The sequence below is a fragment of the Magnolia sinica genome, chromosome 17, assembly GCF_029962835.1.
Source record: "Magnolia sinica isolate HGM2019 chromosome 17, MsV1, whole genome shotgun sequence".
Taxonomy (NCBI): Eukaryota; Viridiplantae; Streptophyta; class Magnoliopsida; order Magnoliales; family Magnoliaceae; genus Magnolia; species Magnolia sinica.
The window spans coordinates 67,058,304-67,082,539 of NC_080589.1; the positions used below are offsets into that span (position 1 = coordinate 67,058,304).

A 24,236-nucleotide genomic window follows, 5' to 3' on the forward strand; every position below is an offset into this window, starting at 1 on the left:
GGCAAATGGCTATGGAGGTTTGGAGAAGAGGAGGATTGCCTATGGAATGGGGTCATTGTAGCGAATATGGGGTAGACGAATTGAGGTGGTTGGTTTCTGTGGTTCTTGGTCCGTACAACTATACAACTTTTTGGGAAAAGTAGTGTTGAAAATTGATAACTCCTTAAGAAGAGTTACCCTTAAGGCTTGGGGAGGGTTCTAGGATTCGGTTTTTGTTTGGATTTGTGGTGTGGGGAAGGCCCACTCTCTTTGGCTTTCTCATGTTTGTTCGGTCTTGCGGTTGAGAAAGATGGTCCCATGCCTCATGTCGTGTCTACCATGGGTGCCAATGTGGTGTGGGCCTCACTTTTCGCAGGAACCTGACAGAGAGAGATTGAAGATTTCTCCCATCTGATGAGCCTAATCCACCATCACAGGATCATGCCCTCTGATTTGGAGGGCTGATGGCTTGGGCTGGTTCTCTGTCAAATCTTTTTACTCCGCCATTGTGTAGTATGCCTCTTGTTCCTATTGCTTGGAAATATAAGATCCCCCATGTCCTTGTGTTTACATGGTTGATGCATAAAAAGAAGATCCATATGATGGATGATCTTAGGAAGTGAAGGATGTTTACTATGAATGGTTTTGCTTTGTTTTTGAAGGATTCTGAGATGATTGATCATGTGTTCATTCATCACCCTCTCACACAAGTAATTATGGTTGAAGTTTCTGTCCCTTCTCAACATGGCTTGGATAATGCCACAATCCGTGGGGGAGCTTTGATGGGCTTGGTATGGAGGCAGAAAGGGGGCAAGAGAAAATTGACTTTCTCGTAGTTATCCGTTCTTGTAGTGTCTTGGGTGGTATGGTATTAATGCAATAGTTTTACCTTTCACGATTGCCCATGCCCTCCTAAAGCAGTCTTCCTCAAAGCGAAACATTTGGTTGTAGATTGGGCTTCGTCCGCAAAGGTCTTTGGGAACGATATTGGGGCTTTCTTGTGGGATTCTTGGGGTTTCTTTTCTCCTTTGCATTTGGGATGCTACCATGCCATTCTTTTGCTTTGCTTGAATGAAATTGTTTATTCTTTCAAAAAGAGACAACTCTGAGCAGGTGAATCTACAAACTGGAAATAAGGTGAGTATCCCCAGCTAGGAGATGCAGCAAAGTAGTTGGGAGGCAGGGTGAGGTTTATTAGGATCTATTTCGCCTGTGCAGACTGTCTGCAATGCCCTGATGTGGGTGAATGATGCAGAAGCAGAGGTGGTACTAGTAGCTTTTGTGGAAACTCCAGTTGTGCTGCGTTGGTGTCTAGCAAGGATTTGCCATGGGTCAAGAAAAATGTCGAGGAGGAATTGGTATGTTCCCCAGCAGCAGCAAAGGGGCCATCTCCAGAATATATTCTCGAACGTTAACCATGATAACTGAAGGACCATTAGAGATTCAGACATGGGAAGAATCTTGCAATAATTCTTAAATGATTCTGATTTGATGGAATATAAAAGGTATGGGGACTGGGGAGTGGTGAGAAGTGTCTATCATCCAAGGATTTGGTGCATTACAATAAAGTGGATCTTTTGATGTTATAGGAGATGATATGGAGGAATCTCTAAACATCTCTGATAGCTGGTCTGTTTGGGGTTACTCTCAATGCCAAAGTCACCTGTTTCAACAACCAAGATCCTCTCTCTGGGAAGAAGCTTTCCTGGAAGTGAACCAAAAGGCTCTTCCAAAATCAGTCTCAGAAAACAAGCCCATCTGTTCGTCTTCTAAGATGGATTCTTATGGGCCACACCCTTTCAGATTTGAAGAGATGTAGTTTGAGCATCTTATGTTTCTTCAGCTGGCAAAACGATGGTGGTCTTCCATTTTGATAGAAGGAAATGCTGGTAAATGATTCAACTTGAAGCTCCTGAAGGGAAAACTAAAAACATGGAACAAAGAATCCTTTGGCAACTTATGTGCTGCCAAAAACCAGCTGTTGATGGAAATCGTGGAGTTAGGAGGATGGCATTCTTACCTCTGATTCTAGAGATAAGAGAGCAGATCTAAAATTTGTTCTTGGAAGCATTCTAAGAAAAGTGAAATTAGTTGGCATCAGAAATCCTACTTGAAGTGCATTAAGGGAATAAGAACACTTCGTATCAAGGTTTAAAATTGGGTTATCATGTACCTTATCCTTGCGACCGATATTGCCCCCTATCGCCTTGTATTGGGTTGTTTCAAGCTGATATTAACCGATACAGCTGCATTGTTCATGTATGATACTGGTATGAATCGGGTGATATATACCAGTTTCGGACGATAGCCAGCCCTGCTTTAAACCTTGCTTATTTTCTTATGATAGCCAGCACGTGTTGTCGAAGTAACCACATAACATCTGAGCCAGAAGTGTCATGATTATTGAAAAGATTGCTTTCTGCAAGCACATTGTCAACCAATTCCAAAAGATGTTTGAGGAAAAAGTTCCACTCTAGACTAAGGCTAGATGGTCGAGATCCCAAATGTTATTCAAGGAGACTGTTGATTTCGTAGAAGTTAGCTTCTCTAGAGAATAAGTGAATGCTGCTATGTTCGACCTCAAAGGGGACCATGCGCTGGGAGCCAATGGATTCTCAATTGCCTTTCATCAGAAGTGTTGGGATTTTATTTAGGACGACTTCGTGGAGATGTTCCAAGAGTTCTATGGTAGAGCTAGTAAGAGAATAACTTGTCCTTTGTTGTTATAATTCCTAAGTTGCAGGCTTGAGAGGAGGTCGGGGGCTTCAGACCCATAATCTGGTTGGAAGTATGTATACAATTATTGCTAAGGTTTCTAGCATCAAGAATGCGAAAGCTGTTGGGTACTATACTAGCACCATTCCAAAGTGCACTCACAGATGAGAAAAACATAGCAAATGCGCCTTTTATTGCCCATGAGGTGGTAGATGACCACAAAAAGAGGTCTAAGAGGTTGGCTCCTGAAGGTGGTCATGTAAAATTTGTATGCTTGTGTTAACTGAGGCTGCTTATAATATCTGATGATGTTGATGGGATTTGGTAGAGAGTGGCGACAGATAAGGGCCTGCACGTCTTCTGCATGGTTCTCAATCATGATTGATACTCTTAAAGGGTTCTTCAAGAGTAGTAGGGGAATCTGACAAAGGGAACTGATGTTGCTGTTTCTATCCATCAGAATGGCTGTGGCTTTGAGCAAATTATTAGAAGCTGTGCAAGTTGGGTTGTTTAATGGTGTGAAAATGGTTCAGTCTGATAACCCACATCCAATATGCAGATGACACTGATATTTGGTGATGGTTCAACAGCCGAGGTCTTAAACATAAAAGACATCTTAACATGCTTTGATGTAATATTTTTTCTGAGGATAAACCTATCAAGGAATAACATATGTGGGCTGAATATGGACCCTCGTGAAGTTTATGCTTTAGTTGGGGTTGTTGGTTGCGAGGGGGTGGCTCTTCCCCTTGGACTTTTGGGGATGCTGCTGGGGGTGGGAAAACTGAAGCCAGAAGCCTGGGATTCAATGCTGGAAAGATGCAACAAAAAATTAGTGACATGGAAAATAGATACCTGTCTTTAGGAGGAAGAATAACCCTTATCAAAGCTGTTCTAGCCAACATTCCCTTATATCTCCTTTCTCTCTTCAGGTGCCTAGTCAAAGCTGCAGAAAAGATTGAATCAATGCACAGAAAATTCCTCGGGAATAGTGTGTATGCCAGTGAAAATGGGAGGTCTGGATATATATAAAAAAAAAAAAGGAAAAAAAGGTGGGAGGTCTGGTCATCTGGATATAAGACAAATCCGACATGTAAATGCGGACATGCAAAATGGTGGTGGAGGATAATGGAGGGAGAAGAACCAATTTTGAAATCTATCTTGTATGCTGGGCATGGCACCTCTGAGAATGGCTGGGACACCAAAGTTTCCAACTGCAAAAAAGGTTGGCTATCTGGTGCACGATCTCAGGAACTTATGATGCTTTTCTATTTCACATCAGTAGTAATGCAGGGGCATTTTCACACCGGGCTCGAGTGGGGTTGCCTGTGGGATGCAAGGGCCAGGGGCACACTCGGGTTGGGCGGCCCGTGTGAGGCGGGCCCCACCCGTGTGAGGCGAGTGACTCGTGTGAGGTGGTACCCATGTGATTTGGGGCCCACGAGGGGGGTTCGGCCGAGGTCCTAACCCATGAGATGTGGGGCCTGGGCTATGAGATAAAGGGATTGATTCGCCATGCTCTAACAGTTCGAGCTTTTAGAGCAAGTGGTTAATTGTCCTGCATCAAGTAGCCTTGCGGAATGGTGGTCAAGGACACCCAGATTTTGAAATCCATCCTGTATTTCTGTTTTCTAAGAATAACACTTCAGTGGATGCAGTTTGCCAGGTCTCTTCAGCAAACGTTGCACCTCAATTGCTGTTATATACTTCCAAGCTATTAACACCATGGCTACCGGGCTAAACATTTCGTTTGCCCTGGCTTTGAACAGTGTTATTCCTGCTGTATCTTCTTTGGCTAAGTTTGGTGTATCTCGTGATGCTTTTTGTACTGGGAATTCCATTCCCTCACTTTAATTTAATTATGTCATTGTTTCCTCTTCAAAAAGAAGAAGAAAAAGAAGAAGAAGAGGAAGAAAAAGATAAAAAGGCAGCCTATAGCGCCATACATTGAACTCAAACCTCCTTCCTTTCCTCGATTAGTTGGGATTCAACTATCGCATCACAATCAGTCAGTTTTTAAGGGAAGCAAATGTAGCGGCTGCAAGGTTGAATGAAGGCCTTTGGGACACGTGATATACTTATAGAAGAGGGGGAGTTATTGTGTGAAATCAGATTAGTTTGTTAACTAGTCTTTTATGAGATTTTTTTTGCAAACAAAGAAAGGGCCAATATGAATAGAGGAGAGGCATCATGATACTTCCATATTAGAACAAAGGTGATGTGGTTTTGCACCAACTATCGGGGGATCAAATTTATAATTTGCATTTTGAGCGCTTTCAGAGAGGGTAGTGAAGTGGAGACTAAAAAGTGGAAACCCAAATAATCATTCTAGCTTCATGTAAGGGAGATGGATGATTGAAGCCATTTTTGTACTTGGGTAGTTGGTGGGAAAGCATAGAGACGAGAAGAAGTTACACATGGTTCTTATTGACTTGGAGAAAGCATAAGATAAAGAGTACTTACGAAGACAGGTTTTAAGTATCGTACCCAATGATAAGATTCATCCCACCTATACATGATATCAGGTGCTAGCTTGCCCTGAATCACTGCTAAGTTGTCTCACTTGGTCAGAATTGGACAAGTCGGACATAGACACCCCTGCATGACTGGCCCAGTTGATAATTTAATCTAGTTGAGTGGGGCTGACAGTTGGCTATATTTAAAATCCACCTCAATAATCAAGTTTGCCACACTATTTTTGGCCTTCATTCCAAAATCAGGCTACTCCATAACTTAGTTGGGTCACAAAATAGGTAAGAATGGGAAAGAACGCTCACCATATGAAATGAAATATATTGTTTGTTGCGCTCACTGTTGTGTGTATAAAAAATTCCAATCTGTTCATAATGCATGCCTGACCAGGATGAAGGGAAGCTCCACATCAGTCAGATCCAAAACACAAGCGAGCCACACCAATTGAATTTATAAGTTTGGGCAACATTTTTCCTATGGTGTGGCCCACATGAGTTTTGGATCATCCGTTCATGGTTTGCATTGCACACAAACATCACCTCTGGGCCCACAAATACACCACCATACCTTACGAGCGGGTGTGTGGCCATAAGGGATGCACCTCTTCGTTTTTAACGAAGTATAGTTATTTGATACTCTTTCTTAGTACAATGTTTGATACGTAGGCACTTGGAAATTGTACGCGTACCATTAGCCTTGCCTTTTATAGTTATTATAGATGAGTTAACTACCATCATCCAGGATGAGTTCCCATGGTGTATGTTGTTTGCCAATGACATTGATCTGGTCAATGCTACTAGAGAAAGGGTAATGCTACATTGGAGATTTGAAAACAAAATTTTGTTTTAAAATCTAGTGGTCTAAAAATTTGCAAAATCAAGATAGTATCTAGAATGCAACTTTAGTAAGAACAGCCATACATGTTAAATGTTTGGTTAAAATTGATGGTGATCAGGAGATGCCTCAAAGCGATATGTTAGGTTATGTCGGTCAGTCATTTAAAATGATGGAGAAACCAGGAAAGGTGTATCAGAGGGAGAAGAGTGACAAACCTACGTTCGATGTCTTTGTTTTTTCGTTGATCCTGAAAGTGGGTGCAGAGGAGATAGAGGTACTCTTAAGCAAGGAATAAATTCTTAATGTGGTTGAAAGCACAGATCCAGGTAAGTCTCCCAGGCCGGATGGTTTGAAAATGGGTTTTGTTCGTTAGCGTTGGGAAATAATTAGAGAACACCTGGTTGAAGTGCTCAAGGAGTTCCATGAAAGGACTAAAGATGAACAAAGGCATCAGGGCCTAATGGGGAGCATAAATAAAATCATAGCCTAAGTGTTAATGGAGGTTGAAGAAGTGGATGTCTGGGTTGATCAATCAGCGTTGGGAAATAATTAGAGAACACCTGGTTGAAGTGCTCAAGGAGTTTCCATGAAAGGACTAAGATGAACAAAGGTATCAGGGCCCTATTCATATTCTTAATCCTGAAGGAGGAGGTGCAGTGGAAATTTCTCACTTTAGGCCAATAAGCCTAATGTGGAGCATAAATAAAATCATAGCCTAAGTGTTAATGGAGAGGTTGAAGAACTGGATGTCTGGGTCGATCTCTCCTTTTTAGGGGGCTTTCGTCTCGGATAAGCATTTCTTAAGATGGTATTCTTGTGGCGAGTGTACCCACTCTATAAAAATGGAGAAGAAACTGGGGTTGGTGTGCAGGATTGACATAGAGAAAGCCTACGAATGCGTGGACTCGCAATTTGTGCTCTATTTGTTAAGGGGGATGGGCTATGGACCTATGGTGGCGAGTGTACCCACTCTATAGAAATGGAGAAGAAACAGGGGTTGGTGTGCAAGATTGACAAAGAGAAAGCCTATGAACGTGTGGACTCACAATTTGTGCTCTATTTGTTAAGGGGGATGGGCTATGGACCTATGGTGCAAGATGGTGTAGCTGGATAGCATAGTGTGTTTCTTCAACTTCTTTCTCTATGTTGATAAATGACTCTCTAGCAAGGTGGTTCTCCAGCTCTAGGTGTTGAAGGCAGTTGGAGCCACCATGTAGCTGAAGGTTTGAGCAGGATTATTTAGAAGGTGGAAGATTAGAACCTGATCCAAGACTTCTAGGTTAGCTCTTCTATCTTGATATTCCCATCTTCAGTTGCGGATGATACCCTCATGCTATGCAAACCCACAGGGGATCAAGTCCGAAATGTACAGGGGTTATTAAGATGCTTCGAGACAGTGCCTGGCTTAGAAGTCTATATCCAAAAGAGCACTATGGTTGGTGTTGGGCTTTTAAAGGAGCGGGTGCAGAGCTAGCAGTATTTCTGTGATGCAATTCTGGGTCCTTTCCAATGTCTTAACTAGGTCTTCCCCTCGGGGGCAAAAGTGTCTTCAAGGGCGACTTGGGGCCTTATCCTGGAAAAGGTGGAGAAGAGGCTTGCAATGTGGAGGAGTGTTTTTAAAATTCTTTTGGGGCCCAAATAATGTTAATTAAAGCAACCCTAGCCAACTTCGCAATTTACTTCATGTCGCTTTGTAGAGCGCCTGCCTTGCTGGTGGAAAGATTAGAAAGATTCCATTGGGACTTCCTATGGGCAAATAGTGAACAGGAAGAAATACCATCTAGTTTACTGGGAGGAGGTGCAAAGGGTTAAAAAGGATGGAGGGTTGGGGATAGGCAGTATGAAAGAAAAGCATTAGTAGTATTTTATATAAATGGTGGGGAGATTTCAGTCGGAAAAAAGATGCACTATAGGGAAGAATTGGGGTGGAAAAATATCAGTTAGAAGAGGGAGGATGGGACCCAAAGTGCTCAAATCCCTGTGCTAAATCAATAATATGGAGGATCATATGTAAGGTAAATGACAAAAGGAGTGGTGGGGTAGAATTCTGGGTGAGGAGACAGCTTCAGGTGAACAGTGGAAATAAAGTTCGGTTCTGGCTTGATGTGTGGATTGAGAGTGCTCCTTAGTAGAGAAATTCCCAAGACTGTTCTGGAGAGTGCTCCTTATGAGAGAGTGTAGGTCATTTTTGGCTGGTAAATAAGTTTGGGGTGTTCAGTTCAGGAGAAATTTGACGGAGTGGGAGATTGGAGATATTGTAGCTCTATTAGCAGTCTTGGCCCAGGTCCTGGAGAGTACTGCCCATGAAGATCGTAAAGTCTGGAATTGAGAAAATATGGGAGATTTCATGACCTGCTCTGTGTGTGTGTGTGTGTGTGTGTGTGTGTGTGTGTATGTGTGTGTGTGTGTGTGTAAGAAACAGATAAAGACCCCCATTTCTGCATTTGGTTTGGTTCTTTGCTACGGCGTCTTAGTTGGCGACATTCTTGTGGACAGTTGTGAAGGGGAGAATTTTGGTGGTGACATCTTAAGAAGAAAAACACTATACATTTCATGTGCAGGAAAGCAGAGTCCACATGTTAATCCATTGCTTTGAGACAAGAAAGGTCTGGTGCTGTTTCTTAGGTTTGTTTGGGGTGAACTGGGTCATCAATCTGGGGACCTCTTCATGGGTGGGGCAGATGCTCCCCTAATGAAAGAGGAAAAATCCTATGGAAATTGAGTGCCATATGTTGTTATTTATGGAAGGAAAGAAATAGGAGGATCTTTAAGGATGCAGAGTCACCGATTCAGTGGGTCCTGGGGAGGGCATGGGCTAATTTTGCTCTATGGGCAGAGATTCATAAGGTTTTTACAAGGTTCTCGGTGGATGAAATCAACAGCAAATGGCATGAATTCATTGGAGGTGAATCAATCAGCTGATCACTGGGAAAGCTTTTTCAACAGCAGAAGATGCAAGCAGTATTCAGAGAACGATGGTAGCTAGTGTCTCGAGTTTTTTTTTTTTTTTTGAAAGATAAAAATTATATTAAAACAGAAGAGATATACAAAAGAGGGCTAGAGGGGCTGCCAAGAAGGCAACCTGGACTAGACACCAAGAAAAAGAAGGTCATAGGCCTTTAACACTTTTGACTGGGCCGCCCATTCAACAATGCGGCATTTGGCCTTTGAGGCTACAATGGGGGAAAGGGAAGCGGAATCTCGAAAACATTTGTTGTTCCTCTCTTCCCATACAGACCACCAAACAGCGAGGATTACCATACGCCACAATATAGTTCTAGGCTTGTTGAGTCGAACTCCATGCCAGGCCTGAAGAAGAAGATCAACCGACTCCAGAAACACCAACTGATGCTGAAACGGGAACAAAACTCAGCCCACATGGGGATATGGTGAACGGGCAGTGGATCAGGAGGTGATTAATTGATTCTTCGTTCCTCATGCAGCACAAACATATGTTAGTCAGGGTCATCCCTCTTTTCCTCAAGTTATCCACCGTCAGAATCTTCTTATTTCCTACCCGCCAGCCAAAGACGCTAATCTTTGGGGGGACGGCTGATGCTAGGCTAAATATTTCATTTCTCATTGCTAGCGATGATGTTGGTCTTGATGTCTCTCTTTTGGCTAGGCTTGTGGTTGATGCATACAACCCTGATTTTTGTATTGGCCTTCTAGGTTTCTATATTTAAATCTGTGCTACCTTTAAAAAAAAGGAAAAAAGAAAAAGAAAGAAACCGAGAAGGGTATCTCCAATACAAGCACGATGAAGTAGAGTCAGATGCCTGTGGAGTCTTATGTGATCCCCTCTCATACATGAAATTATAGTTTCGAAGCATGAAGCGAATGCAGAAACTTACTTGGGTGCAGGTGTGTAGGGAAGTGTCGTGAAGTGAATGCAGAAACTTGGGTGCAGGTGTAGGGAAGTGTCCGCATCAAAATTTTATCAAGTATAAACGACCAGGAAGTGGAGGGAGTGATTTTGAAGCATGCTTCAATATGGTTTATAATATCGCTAATATTATTGGTGTCTGCAAGTCAACAATAACGAAACTGCTAGCAATTTAAAATTTTCAAATATCGTCAATATATTTAATAATATCGGCAATATTTTGAGAAGAATCTCTTATAAAAGTTCCCTGCTATCCGTGATACCATCGATAATACCCCCGATACCAGTGGTAATATACCTAACACCAGGGACACATGCGTAAATAAGCGAAAATTGATTAAAAATGAGGAAAAATTCCAAAGACCCAAAAAATATCCTCTTTTTTTTTTTTTTTGGAATTTATTTCATCGGGTGAGAAATCTCTACTTGAAATGAGGATGGGCCAGAATTCAAAGGTGACAAATAATCTGTATGCTCTTTTTTTTATTTCAAATGTTAGCATGGATTGCCATGGATATCTATATCTATGCGTGATTCTCATGCGTTTGACATGGATTTGTGGTGAAAAAATATTTAAACGAAAATCGAGATTGTGATTTTTTGTTTTTTCATTGTTATGTTGGAAAAAATGTCTATGACCTATTAGGTGAGCGGGTAGAGACGGTGTAGCGTGTGTGTGTGATCCAGGGTTCAGTGCCTAGTAGTGTTTACCTTTAAAAAAATTGGAAAAATGTGTTTTCCACTATAAATTAATGTGGAAATTCTATATATTAATGAATGTTGGCTGATTTATTGATTAGCTACAAATTCTATATATTTATTTTGTACTGATTTTTTTTATGTGGAAACTGTATATATTAACGAGTGTTGGCTGATTTATTGATTAGCTACAAATTCTATATATTTATTTGTTCTGATTTTTTTTTGATAACACATGGTTAGACCCCATAAAATGGACACTTATTATGTACAGTTGATTTTTGCAATATTTTGATTCTTACATGTGCATGTGTAAACATGTCTTTTAACATTTCCTGAAGTTTCAGTGGATAATTCCACCTTTTTCCCAAGGTTTCCCAAATGTTTCTCTCAGACAACCGTAATTTTCTGACTATCGGCGATAATATTGGCTATGCTGATACATGCAAGGTATTTTGTAACGGTAACGGTGGCCATAATGGCCACTATTGTTACCTTTACGATAGGGGCTGTAACGGTCGTTACGGCCCCTGTAATGGTCGTTATAGTCTCTCTCTCTCTCTCTCTCTCTCTCTCTCTCTCTCTCTCTCTAATTGAAAAAAACCGTAAAACATGAAAAAAACACCGTAAAACATGTATCGGCCCCATCATGGACCGTAATGGGCCTGTTAAGGCCTTTAAACGGGGTGTAACCGGCCGTTACAGGGGCTGTAATGGCCTGTACGACCCCGTAACGTGTAATGGTTGCCACTGTTACCTTTATGTATTTACGGCCCTGTAACTACCTTTACGGCACACCATGGATACATGTTTGTGTATCCCTTGTCATCAATACATGTAATGATATTGAGACTCTAAACGGTGGATAGAGATAGTGAGGAGGGATATGAGGGTCTTTTCACCTACTGAATGTAGGAGTTCGAAATTTTCCGTGACCTTAGAGATTTTCGGTGATGATGATTGTTGGCATGTTTGAATGAATGGGTTGTTCTTGGGTACACTTGTGTTTCTCTCTTTTGATTATAATTTAATATGAAGCATGCATTCTGTTTCCTTCCCTGCTACTGGGCTGAAACTAGCAACGGTGGGACTTGAGCCCATGAACTTCCTTCCCTGGAGGGGATGGCTTGTGCAACTCGAAAACAATGCTAAAATACCTCAGGTTGCTAATCAAGTCAGCACATTTTTTTTATAAAAAATTTGGATCCCACGGAGGCCTCCATCCACTTGAGAGCGTAATCAGTTGTGTCGCCTTGGAAATTATTTATTTATCTTTTTTGCTCCCAAATCTGCCAAATGACCTGAACGTATCAATTTTCCTCATTGGATAGACTCTAAAGTGTGTTGCCACAATTAACTAAATTGTGGGAACTCATCTGCGGTATATACACACTCCAAACCAACCATTCAATATTTGGAAGCCATTGTGGAGGGGTATATTAGCCTGAGAATCCAAGGTTTAAAGCATCTTGTGAAACCATATGGCTGTATTGGCCTGAAACAGCCCAATATGGGCCGATACAACCCCTTATTGTGGTGAACAATGCCATACACCCAAACTTTAAACCTTGTGAGAATCACACTGATCAGAACCATCCAATTTCATCTAATCAATTTGGATATCCAACCATTTAGTTTTAAATAGTCCTTTGGTGGTCACTACTGGGACAGGATCAGCCAATCAGTGTGCCTTTTGGGTCAAAGAGCAAAGGCTTTCCAGTGCAATTGGCACTCATATAACTTGTTTGAAATGGGCAGGGCTGGATCAGAGATGAATCAACCTACGGTTATCAGAGCCTTGGGACAGCAGTTTTCAGCTTTGGCTGCTGCGACTGCAACAAGAGAGATAATGGCACCGTCGGCACAGATCCGTATGTAAGCTTCTTTCCTTCTTTCTTTCTTTCTTCTTTTTCTTTTTCTTGTGCGTTGCTGTAATGACATTGCAATTTTGATTCAAGGGGACATTGTATGTTCGACAAAAAAAGAGAAGAAAAAAATGTAGGTGTTTATGCAAGTCATTGGAGCCCAAATGTGCCAATTCCGCCATGCTTTGGCCCCCTTCCACCAGCCTCCTCCCATTTTCCCAAGGGCTGTATTTTTCTTTTCCTTGTGCAACTAGAGTTATTTAGGGTGCATTGCATTTGGTTGCACAAAATTTCATGATGTTTCATGATATTAATGTGTAATTTTGGTCTCCTGCTCGCTGGATGAGCTGGTAGAGAGTATAGCATGTGTAAGTGAGATATCCGGGGTTCAATTCCTGGTAGTGTTGCCTTTCCCAAAAAAGAAAAAAGAAAAAAAGAGTCTAATTTTGTGCAAGATATCATGCAATTTTGTGATATTTGGTGCAACCAAACGCACCCATGACCTTTTTCTTCCCTTTGCAGCTGTGACGAATCATTTTTGTTGTATATCAACTATTATGATGGAATGGGTTACCCGATTATGAAAGAGAATAACTTATCTTTCCTTATCTTTTATTTTTATTTTTATTTTTATTTATTTTGGTTTTCAACAAAAGAAAGAAAGAAAGAAAGAAAAAAAAAAAAAAACACAAGGGCCCTTACTGTGAATGGACCAGGACCAAAAGCTCACCCACTACAATCCTCCCTCTCTGATCGGTGCTTTTCTTCACTGAATGTTGGTTGGTGGTCAAAAATCTCGTTTGGTTGGCTGTTGCAGGCGAACGCATAACACATACGATGGTCCCTCTCAATGGGAAGAAGGAAACAGCGAACGAATCATAGAAGAAAGACAGACGGCAGCTGTATGTGTGATGCATCCCATGTATTTCCCGCTAACGTCTCATGTTTGTGGAAATATTCGATCCATGTAAAAGCTGGGACTAACCTTCAAGATTGGGCTGTTCCATCCATTGGGTGGACCGCACAAGTGAATATAGGATCATTGCATTGGTTGTCCATATAGATTCTGTTGTTGCCATCCACACCGTGTGTGGATCAGCTTGATTTACGTGCTTGGCCATCTCCAGCATGTCTGTGGGAAAGATTGGGTGAATGTGAATGAATGCATACAGCTGCTGTATAATGGCTTTTATCTGACCATTTCCCATAAAATTTGAAAACAACCCCACATTTCTCTTTGCATAACATCAAATACATGTGTTGCATTTGTTTAGATAATCACAGTAGAAGAGGCAAATTCAATGACCTAACCCAACATCATCTCAACCATTTGATAAACCATTACAACGGAGGTGTTCTGTCATTGATTTGGACCGCATCCATTACGTGATCCCCCACTTTGATCGGATGATCTTAACCATTTGATCAAATGGCCGGGGAAATAGACAATCCAGGTTGTTTATACTGTAAAGGTTGATTATTGATCTGGACTTTTCATCCATGCGGACTTGAACCTCAAATTCTCTTTGAAACTTTTAGTTGGAAGATTCAGATTTTGTTAAAAATGGCCTGTAAAATGAAGGGTTCAGATTTATTTTAATAGAAAGTTAAAATCACTGATGTGGACAAATCGTCATTTTAGCCTTCTTTTACTGCTGGCGTTCTCTAGAATTATTTTGATGGTCAAGAAAAAGGGACAGTGCAAATCAATTCAATTTCACGAACGAGTTCCTTTAGATCCAAGCCATTCCCTTCCAATGGGTCCCATCATTTTGATGCTCTTGGGGAAACTGCTCGTAAGATGGGCCACAAACTACAAAATAGATGGACGGTTGAAAAACTATGGGGAAGGTGAGCCATTTGCCTTTTATAAACATTGTGGTGCAATTTACGATCATCCAGCTTGATTCCTGGGTCAGGGGGTTGGATCCACATGCTGGACGGTTTGGATCTCGTGCTTGCTTGCCACGCAGGAAAATTTGTTAGCGTGTGCATCGAATTTCTTACATACCTGTGCGTACAGAACAAGCTTCTCTAACATCTTTTGATTGAACGTGTAAATCTTTTAGAAATACTGGTGCGATGTATGGTAGTATTTCAATCACAAATCTTTTTTCAGTCTAAACGATATAGGCCGTCCATTCCTTCGAATTGATTGGATGGCAAGGATCGCTCAAATGAAAGTGATTCTAGAGAATTACACAAGGAAGCACATCTATGTGCCAACCTAAGTGGGATCATGGCACGTTTATAGGATCTAAGCCGTCCATTACGTAGGTCGCATCATATAGATCCATTGCCAAAAAAATCAGGCAGCTCATTGAATTGCCACATTGTTAGAAACTTGCCTATGCATTTATATCCGTTCATTCGTTTCGTAAAATGTAGCTCACTTTGTAGATGGGCAGACCCATTTTTTTTTTTTTTGGAAAATGTACCTACATAACGAAACTCATTTGATTCGATGGCAAGGATCTCGCACAAGTGTGCTAGGTTTGCACATGGATTGGCGTGTAAATGAGCTCCTCCGTACACGCACATGGGCTTAACAAATTTTTTTTTTTTTTTCCCCTTATAGGTAGACCCATGTGATACTCACCGAAACGATCCCCCTGCCACCAGCCAATGGCTGATGGTCAGTGCCCTGTGGGCCCCACCATGATGTATTTGTTTCATCCATTCCGCTCATCCATTTCACAGATCATTTTAGGGCTAAAACCCGAAAATGAGAAGGATATAAAACTCAGATGGGCCACACCACAGGAAAACAAGAGTGATTGGATATCCACCATTAAAATCCTCCTGAGGCCCACTGTACTGTTTATTTGACATCCAATCTGTTGATTAGGCCATACAGGCCCAGATGAAGGGAAAAAACAAAGATCAGCTTGATCCGAAACTTTTATGCGCCCAAAAGGTTTTTAATGGTCGATGCTCATTCAACACTCTTTCCTGTAATGTGGTCCACTTGAGATTGAGATATACCTCATTTTTGGTCTAATAGCATAAAATGATCTGAAAAACTAGATGGACGGCATGGATGACACACATACATCATAGTGGGGTCCACAGAGCACCGACCACCAGCCATTGGCTTGTGGCAGGGGGTGACCTAGGTTATATCCAAATTGAGGCAGCATCGTGGTGGGGGTGAAAATGGGCTTGGCACCCTAAATTTAACTTAGGGCCAGGGCCAGGCGTAGGCTTGAAATCGAAGGGTCGGTGCTCGGTGCGGTCTTGGGCTAAGGTCATGGTGAATGGTCTGTGTTGACTGATTGATTCCATTTAATCATCAAGTGGGAAATTGTTATATGACAGAATGTACAATTTAGAATTACTTGTGAGTGATTTAAATTGTTTTTGGATTTAAAGTCATGTTTCAATAGTCAAAATCATTTATACAATAAGATTCATTATAAAGGAATTTGATATTATAAAAAGTTTCTTAGATTTGAACTTATTTTACGGAAGTAAAGAGTTCATGATTTAGTGAACTAATTCGTCATCTATATTTGGAAGCCTAATGAGTGTATTTTAGAAATCACTTCAATCCATTCTACGATGTATTTTTGAATGCTTCCTTGGCTGTCATAAGATAAGCAAGTCAATTTGCTTAGCAATGAACTCACTTCATTCTTATCCAATTTCTTGAATTGGTTTTTTAAATTGGGCAGGAAAATTTTGGCCTTATTAGTATTAGGTATGACATTTCTTTTTATCTTAAAAATTATATTTGTTATGATCTTGAGATACATCTTATTTAATCTGGACCATGTCTCATATTGTCAGGTGATTTAGGAGATTCCTCCTTTTTCAAGTCAAGGTCCAGCTACATGCACCCCACGGATATCTCTATGACTCTTTTCGTTTGATATAATTGAGCATAGTTAAGAGATAAACATGATGTGATTGAGTTGAGATGTTAATTGTTTACAAATATACTGACGTTAGCTAAAATGTTTGATCTAAACAATTCATGAATATAACTAAATATTAGGCAAAATTCATGATAATCATTCAATTTCCTATTTCGGTTAGGAAAACCTTGGCTTTATCAATATCAAGTATTGCATGGCCCTTTGTCTCAGAAATAACATGTTTCATGACTTTGAGATACATTTAGTTTGATTTGGACCATACCTCGTAGCAATTAACTTCTGACTCAATATTTTTGTCTGATGGTTTATAAGATTCCTCATTTTCTAAGGCAAGGTCTCTATAGACTCTTTTCATTTGGTATAATTGGAGTTAGCTAAGAGAGGAACATGATGGGATTGAGTAGGAATGTTAATTACTGCTTCCAAATATATTCATATTAGTAAAGATGTTTAATTTAAACAATTTATGAAAATAATTAAAATTAAATATCAGGCAAAATTTATGATAATCATTTAATTGATTGAGGCCTTCAATTAAATTTCCTAAGATAAGCCCAATTAATCAATCCTAACGATAATCAGACACATCATCATCACTATTTATATGAAAGGAAATCTTGACATATAGGTGACTCTCCTGAATATTAAGCTAAATAATGGCAATCATGTAAATTCGAGATGAGTCTCTTAGCCTTGCACTACCGGCACTATTTACTCAATACCACTTACGTCCATGCCAAATGTTGATCTTCTGTATTTTTGTCACCGTCCACATTGAATGTAAATTGTATTTAATCCTTTTACTGAATTCCAATGTTGTAAGTCAGAATTTATGAAATCTTCGCCAATTGAGGTCACTGTGGTGGTTAACACAATCAGATCCAATTCCACGTGTTTAAACTCAAGATTACTAACATAATCCCGTTCTAAATGAATTATAATTAACTAGTTCAATTAGGCCAAATAGTTAGCCAACATTGATCGTCGAAAAACAAGAGATCTTAGAAAAATGAAACAGAATTATATTTCATTTCCCCATTTTCCTTTAAACCAATGGTCCATTTCGACTTCTAAAGTATGGGTAACGGGCCCAATACTGAGCCTAATCAGGATTTTACACACATGGTCTATACATCAACAATGAGCATTCCAAATCAGGGCATAGTGTTCACAAGATGGACGATCTAGATAAAATCTTTAATTTGATTTAGATGGATGATCAAATCTTACATTAGGATCCATAGAATGGACGATGCAGATACGATACTTAAGGTCGATCCACATGATGATAAATCTAAATGCTTAATTATCTAACTAACAAATGATCCAAATTGAATTCTCATTATATACATAATAAATGGTTCAGATCTGATCCTTGATGCACAAAAGCAGGCCTGAAAGAAAGAGGCTTAAGAATAAACATTAAACTGGTGATGGCCCACTAACAAGGCACAATAGGTCTTATAACAAATGCGAGCCCACAAGGATGGCTTAATAAAGGGCCCAAACCTATGTGAGCCTACAATATATATATATATATATATATATATATATATATATATCTCTATCTATAGCGCGAGAGAGAGAGAGAGAGAGAGAGAGAGAGAGAGAGAGAGAGAGAGAGAGAGAGAGAGTCATGCTCCCCTGCGCACCTACGCACGTGCGCACCTTTGCACACGTGCCATGGGTGTCTAATCTGAACGGTCCATGTGATGTGGAATCCCATGAAACGCCATGTGACAAATTTTCACCTTGATCTAAAATTCTGGTGGGCCATAGCAAAGATAAATGCAAATCAAGGGAGGAAACTGTTTTCATTTTTCATGGCCCATCAAAGTTTTAGATCAAATTAAAACATGGGTCCACGGGGTTTCATGAGGTGCTGCTTCACATGAACGGTTCATATTTTGGATCCACACCACGTATGATGGGTTCTCAAAAAAGTTCGTACGTAGTACGTACGAACTGGTTCGCAGGTGAGCGTTTTCGTATATATATATATATATATATATATATATATATATATGGGAAAAGGTACTATGCCCTCGACCTCACTAGTCCGTCCCATGAGGTCGAGCTGTGTGGGCCCCACCGTGATGCGTTTCGAACATCTACCCCATCAGTCAGATGCACCATTCCATCATGGGCCTAGGTCTCAAAAATCAAGTCAATTCGTGACTTGTGTGGGCCACACCACATACAGAGGTGGAGAGGGGTCGTGCACCATTAAAACATTCATAACCATTTTTTGGGCCCACGGAGATGTGGTTTGCAAATCCAGCCCTTCCATTATGTGTGTCCCACTTGGATGAGGGTTCAGACCAAGTTTCAGATGCATGCAAATTTTAGGTGGGCCCCACCAAGTGCTTTTATATGTTTTAACGGTGTCTTCACATGATTTTAGATGGTATGGCCCACTTGAGTTCCTTATACGGTTGATTTTTAAGATATCCCATACTTTAAAGGGGACCCATCAAATTCACGGTATTGATGGTCGACACGCATCACGGTGGGGCCCACACAGCTTGACCTCACGGGAGCTTATCGTGAGGCCGAGCGCATAATACCTTTTACCTATATATATATATATATATATATATATATATATATATATTAGAGGTGAGCATCGAGTCGAGTCGAGTCGAGGTGGGCAAAGCTTGGCTTGGCTTGTCCATGATGTACTCGAGTTCGAGCTTGGCCTCGAGCTCAACATTGAAACTTGGCTTGTTTGCCAAAGTTGTCGAGCGAGTTCGAGTCAAGCTAGTGGTTCGAGTCGAGTCGAGTTTACCTTGAGTCGAGTTCGAGCTTGTTGGGTGAGAGAGTAATGGATTCTGTTCTTGATCCTCCTCCATTGATTGAAAATTCAAAAATCTTAAGAGAATCAAAGCAAAACCTGATGAAAAAACTAAACAAAGCTTCGAATCGAATGATGAAACCTGTAAGAATTGATTTGTTCTTGATCTTTTTCCACCAGCAGAAATCCAAGTACTAGAAAAGAAACAGAGCAAAACACAGATCAGAAATCCAAGTAAAGAGCTCTAGCCAATCAGATCATTGGTTTTCCTTGAAGCTCTAACAAATCTGAGAAGAACCCATCTCGAATTTCTTAGGTTTCTCGCCTAAAAAGTAGATCTCAAGAGATTAAAATCATACTATTGTGGAGCTGAAATGAAAACTGGTGGTAGTGGTCGAGGCAGGTGTGCGGCTAGCAGTGGGCAGAGAAAAAGAAGAAAGGGAAAGGGAAGGGGGTGCGTGCGGTCAGGTGGAGACTCTAGGGTTTGTTTTTTATTTTTTTATTTTTAAGTTTATATATATATAGAGGCATGCTCACCTACGCACGTGCGCACCTTTGTGCACGTGTCATGGGTGTCGAATCCGAACGGTCTATAAGATGCGGAATCCCATGAAACCTTAGGAGGTGAATTTTCACCCTGATCTAAGATTCTGGTGGGCTATGGCAAAGGGAAATTCAAATCAAGGGAAGAAAATGTTTGCATTTTTCATGGCCCACCGAAGTTTTGGTTCAAAGTAAATATTCGTCCCAGGGGGTTTCATGAGGTTCTACTTCATGTGGACCGTTCAGATTTTCGAGACTCATCAGATATGATGAGTTCTCAAAAAAGTTCGTATGTAGTCCGTACGAACTGGTTTGCAGGTGAGCGTTCCGCTATATATATATAATATAATATTTAATATATTTATTAATCGAGCCGAGCCGAGTTCGAGTCGAGTCAAGTTGAAATGCCCCCTGGTCAAACTTGGCTTGAACTCAACTCGAGCTTCAAATAATTAGCTTGGCTCGGCTCGAATCGGCCATTCAAGCCGAGTCAATCCGAGCTGACTCGAGCCGAGTCGAGCGAGCTTTTCGAGCTAGCTTGACTTGTGAACAGCCCTAATATATATATATATATATATATATATATATATATATATAGAGAGAGAGAGAGAGAGAGAGAGAGAGAGAGAGAGAGAGAGAGAGAGAGAGAGCAATCTTGAAGCACAATATGCAATTAAAACCCCATCTTGGTGATCTGATTGCTTCACAGGGCCTGTGAACGATGCAGATGATGGCCCATATATGATCCGTGAAGATCCATTAATTGACAATTAAGATATAGTTTTGATTCTTTCATGAATGCTAGGTTAGGATAATGTGGTAATTCCTTAAATGGATTCACCAGACTATATCGATCCTCCATATCTGATGTATACACCACTCCGAGACCAACTGTAAATTTTAAATTGCAGAATCGAAGATGATCAAATTATGCATTGCATATAGGGGATTTAACAACCAAATTGAATGCATACCTATTTGGGAATAGCGTTTTGGGTTATCTTAAAGGAAAGAATCAAATGATTTAGACTATTTTATTCAGAACACATGCGAGTTGGACATTTAGTGTGGGAGACAATAAGTCTACTATAGGATGGGCATTCGCCCTCGGAGGTGCAACAATGTTTTGTAGTTCTAAGAAACAAACCTACATATATAACACTCTCGATGATAAAATATGAATTTAAAACTCTACCTGCAACAAGCAAAAAAAAACTATGTAGCTAATGGATCTTCTATTAGAGATTTTATTTTATTTTTCAAAGCTTATACCAGTTGTATCACTTTTTTTCACATTTCTTCTCTCTCTCTCTCTCTCTCTCTCTCTCTCTGTGCAACTACGCAAAGTGAATTCCTGTTTTCACAATATACCATTTGTCAGAATAGTAATATTGAGTTCTTGCTATGGAATCCTCATGATTGCTATATGCAAATCCACCAAGGCTTGTCATATCATGAAAGCATTTTGCTAGAAACCTAACAACGATCCCCTACCAATGATAGGGGCAAATAACACTTTTAAAATAAGCATATATAATACGTGCCTCCAGTCCCTTCTGATTTCCTATGTTATTTTATTTCAGTTCCTTTATTATTAATATAATTTCTTAATAATTCTTAATTCAAATTGACCATTACTTAAGTGGTAAGAGGGAAAATTATCGCTGGTAAGAGTGAATTATTACCTTATCACATATTTTAGCTATGGAATCAACGGTGGTCCCACAATCACTTGGCCAAGATAATACCAAGATACATTTAGTAAAACTAGAAAACAAAATATATTTTTATTAATAAGAATAAATACATTTAAGTTCCCAAATTATAAAACTGATCAACAAAAATTCATAAAAAGAAAATATACAGACCCGGTTTGTAGGCTCCACCAAGATGCGTGTGTTTCATCCAAGCCGTCCATCCATTTCATATCATTTCATGGCATGAGCCCAAGAATGAAGTATCCAAATCTCAAGTAGACCACTTCACATAAAACAGTGTTGATTGAACACCGTCATTAAAATTTTAATGGGGCCACGAAAGTTTTGAATCAAGCTGATATTTATTTTTTCCCTTCATCCAGGTCTATATGACCTAATCAACAGGTTGAATGTCAAAATAAGAATTACAGTGGGCCTTAGGAAATTTTTAATGGTGGAAATTCAATCACTACTGTTTTCCTATGGTGTGGTCCAACTGAGACTTATATCTGCCTAATTTTTGGAACCAAGCCCTAAAATGATCTGAAAAAATGGATAGACAGCATGGATATAGTACATACATCATGGTGGGCCCTACAGAGGAAATACCAGTAGCCACCTTGCTACTGTCAGACAATCCACCTTCGAAAATCTCAACCTTTTACCATAGAATAATACCTCTTAAAAACTCTTGGAAGGTAGAAAGGCAACAAGAGCCCGAACAGATTGAAAGACCAGTAAATCAGATTTGCCACTGCCAGTCCCCGTCCGAACTGCAATCTAAGCTCCCATCTATTCTCCTTTTCCACCTTCCCAATCTCTATCTTCAACCATTCCACGATCATGAAGAGCCGCTTCGTGTTGTAGAAGACTGGTACTAATGCCCGAACCGGCAACGCGAAGCGGCGGGAGAACGTCATGCCTTCCAAGAAAATCTGGGCAGCGAGGAGAACGACAGGTGGGGCGGCTGCTTTGATTCCTTCCTTATCTCCTTCGTAGATTCCTTGGAAGATGTATATGATTGGGAGGAAGAGGCTGATGAGGGTTGAGATCCAGACATAGATGGCTAGAAAGCGGTTCCTGCTGAAGACGGGTGGTTCGAGTCGTAGGGTTAGAGTGGGGAATGCGACTTTTGATAGGAAGTATATGTAGAAGACGGAGAAGATTATGAAGGCGTATTCTTCGATGGCAATCATTCCAGTGGCGGAGAAGAGAGCGAGAACGGCGAGGGTGTTGAGCTGGCGGAATCTGATGAGGCGGAGGCGGTGGTGGTCTTGTGAGGAGAGTGGATTGATTGGATTCGGGTCGTGGTGTTGTTCTTCCGAAGGAAGAACGATATTGCTGCGGGTGGGGCCCATGTTGCCAGACATTTTTAATTATTTTTTTTTTTGAAAAGAGGTGTTTGGATGTGGGAAGGAGAGATGTGAATTGGGTTTTTTGGGTGTGGGTAGAAGATATTTGAATTAGGGTTTTGGGTTGAGAGGGAAGGAAGGAAAGGGTGAGATTTGAGTTTGAAAAGGAAAAAAAAAAATTTGAAGAGAGAAAGAGAGAGAGAGAGAGAGCGAGCGAGCTCGGGCTTTCTTCGAACACACGGATAGGGCTGGGTTTAAGAGGATGGGAATTCACCGGAGGGGCAGTTGCGAGGCGGGAAGGGGACTAGGGGAAGCGGATTGCGTAATGAGTAAACTCTGTGGGGCCCACCGTGATGTATGTGTTTTATCCACGCCGTTCATCCGTTTTTTCATATCATTTTAGGACATTATAGGAAAATCGAAATATATTTAAAAATCAAGCTGACTACACTACTGGAAAAAATATGAATTAAATGCCTATCGTTGAAAACCTCTTATGGTTCACGGAAGTTTTGGATGAAGCTGATATTTGTGTTTTCCCTTCATACTTACTTTTGTGACCTGATAAAGAGGTTGGATGATAAATAAACATCATTGTGGGGCATAGGAAGGTTTCAACGGTGGATGTCATTATTATTAATATTTCCTGGGGCGTGGTCCACTTGAGATTAGGAAATGCATCAATTTTGGGGTCATGTACTAAAATGATCCGGGAAAACGGATGAACGGTGTGGATAAGACATGCATTAAAGGTCTGCCCCCAAAGAGTTACTCAGTACGAAATTCGCTTCCTGGATTAGAAGGATAACGGTCACACGTGGCGCAATAAGGAGCGACGGTGGACGGGAGCGGATTAGGTGAGACACTGCCCTCACCCGAAACGGTACGGCCCTTACCGTGGGGCCCACCTTGATTTATCTATTTTGTATCCACGCTGTCCATCCGTTTTTCCAAATATTATTTTCGGGCATGATTCCAAAATTAAGAAGATCTAAATCTTAGGTGGACCATGCTCTAGGAAACAGTGACGGTTGAAGGCCTGGCCATTAAAAACTTCTCAGAGCGCACCTTAATGTTCCCGTATTGTTTATTTGCCATCCAATCCGTTGATAAGTTCATAATAAACTTACACCCAGATCCGTAGCACAAGTGGTAGACTGAGTAAAAGATACCTCGTTTCAACAACGAGGTCTTGGCATCGATGCCCTGGTGAGGGTGGCTAACAGTGAAGTGTGAACTGACCGTGGGCGCAGTATCATGCTAACAAAAAGAAAAAAGTTCATATAAGCTTGGATGAAGTAAAAAAACAAATATCCGCTTGATCCAAAACTCTTTTGGCCCGTTAATAAGTAATCACCACCATTTCCAATGATATGGCGCCCATTAATTGGATCTGCTTCTTTTTGGGATAATAAATGGATAGACGTGGATAGATACATCAAGGTGGGCCCACGGTAATCGCCTCACCATCTTGGGCAGGTCCGGGTCTCACCTAATCCATTCCTAGCTAAGGAGGAGA

The 24,236-nt window shown here is 40.7% G+C and overlaps 2 protein-coding genes across 7 annotated transcripts in view; one reads left to right on the forward strand and one right to left on the reverse strand.

Moving 5' to 3' along the window:
- Positions 1-13,061, forward strand: part of LOC131230211 (SKP1-like protein 21) — a 37,630-nt gene extending 24,569 nt beyond the window's left edge. For 2 of the 6 annotated variants that reach the window (XM_058226027.1, XM_058226029.1), the window contains exon 10: positions 12,260-12,602. In XM_058226027.1, coding sequence (XP_058082010.1) covers positions 12,260-12,363 — 104 coding nt within the window. In that variant the 3' untranslated portion in view covers positions 12,364-12,602. Of the gene's footprint in view, positions 1-12,259 lie in introns of all 6 variants that reach the window. The other 4 variants (XR_009163904.1, XR_009163906.1, XM_058226026.1 and 1 more) reach the window with 4 other exon arrangements.
- An 8,957-nt stretch (positions 13,062-22,018) lies between these two features.
- On the reverse strand, positions 22,019-22,735 carry LOC131230594 (uncharacterized). The gene has a single exon (XM_058226495.1). It carries the CDS (start codon positions 22,733-22,735, stop codon positions 22,019-22,021), a length of 717 nt encoding a protein of 238 aa, XP_058082478.1.
- Between the last annotated feature and the right edge of the window lie 1,501 nt (positions 22,736-24,236).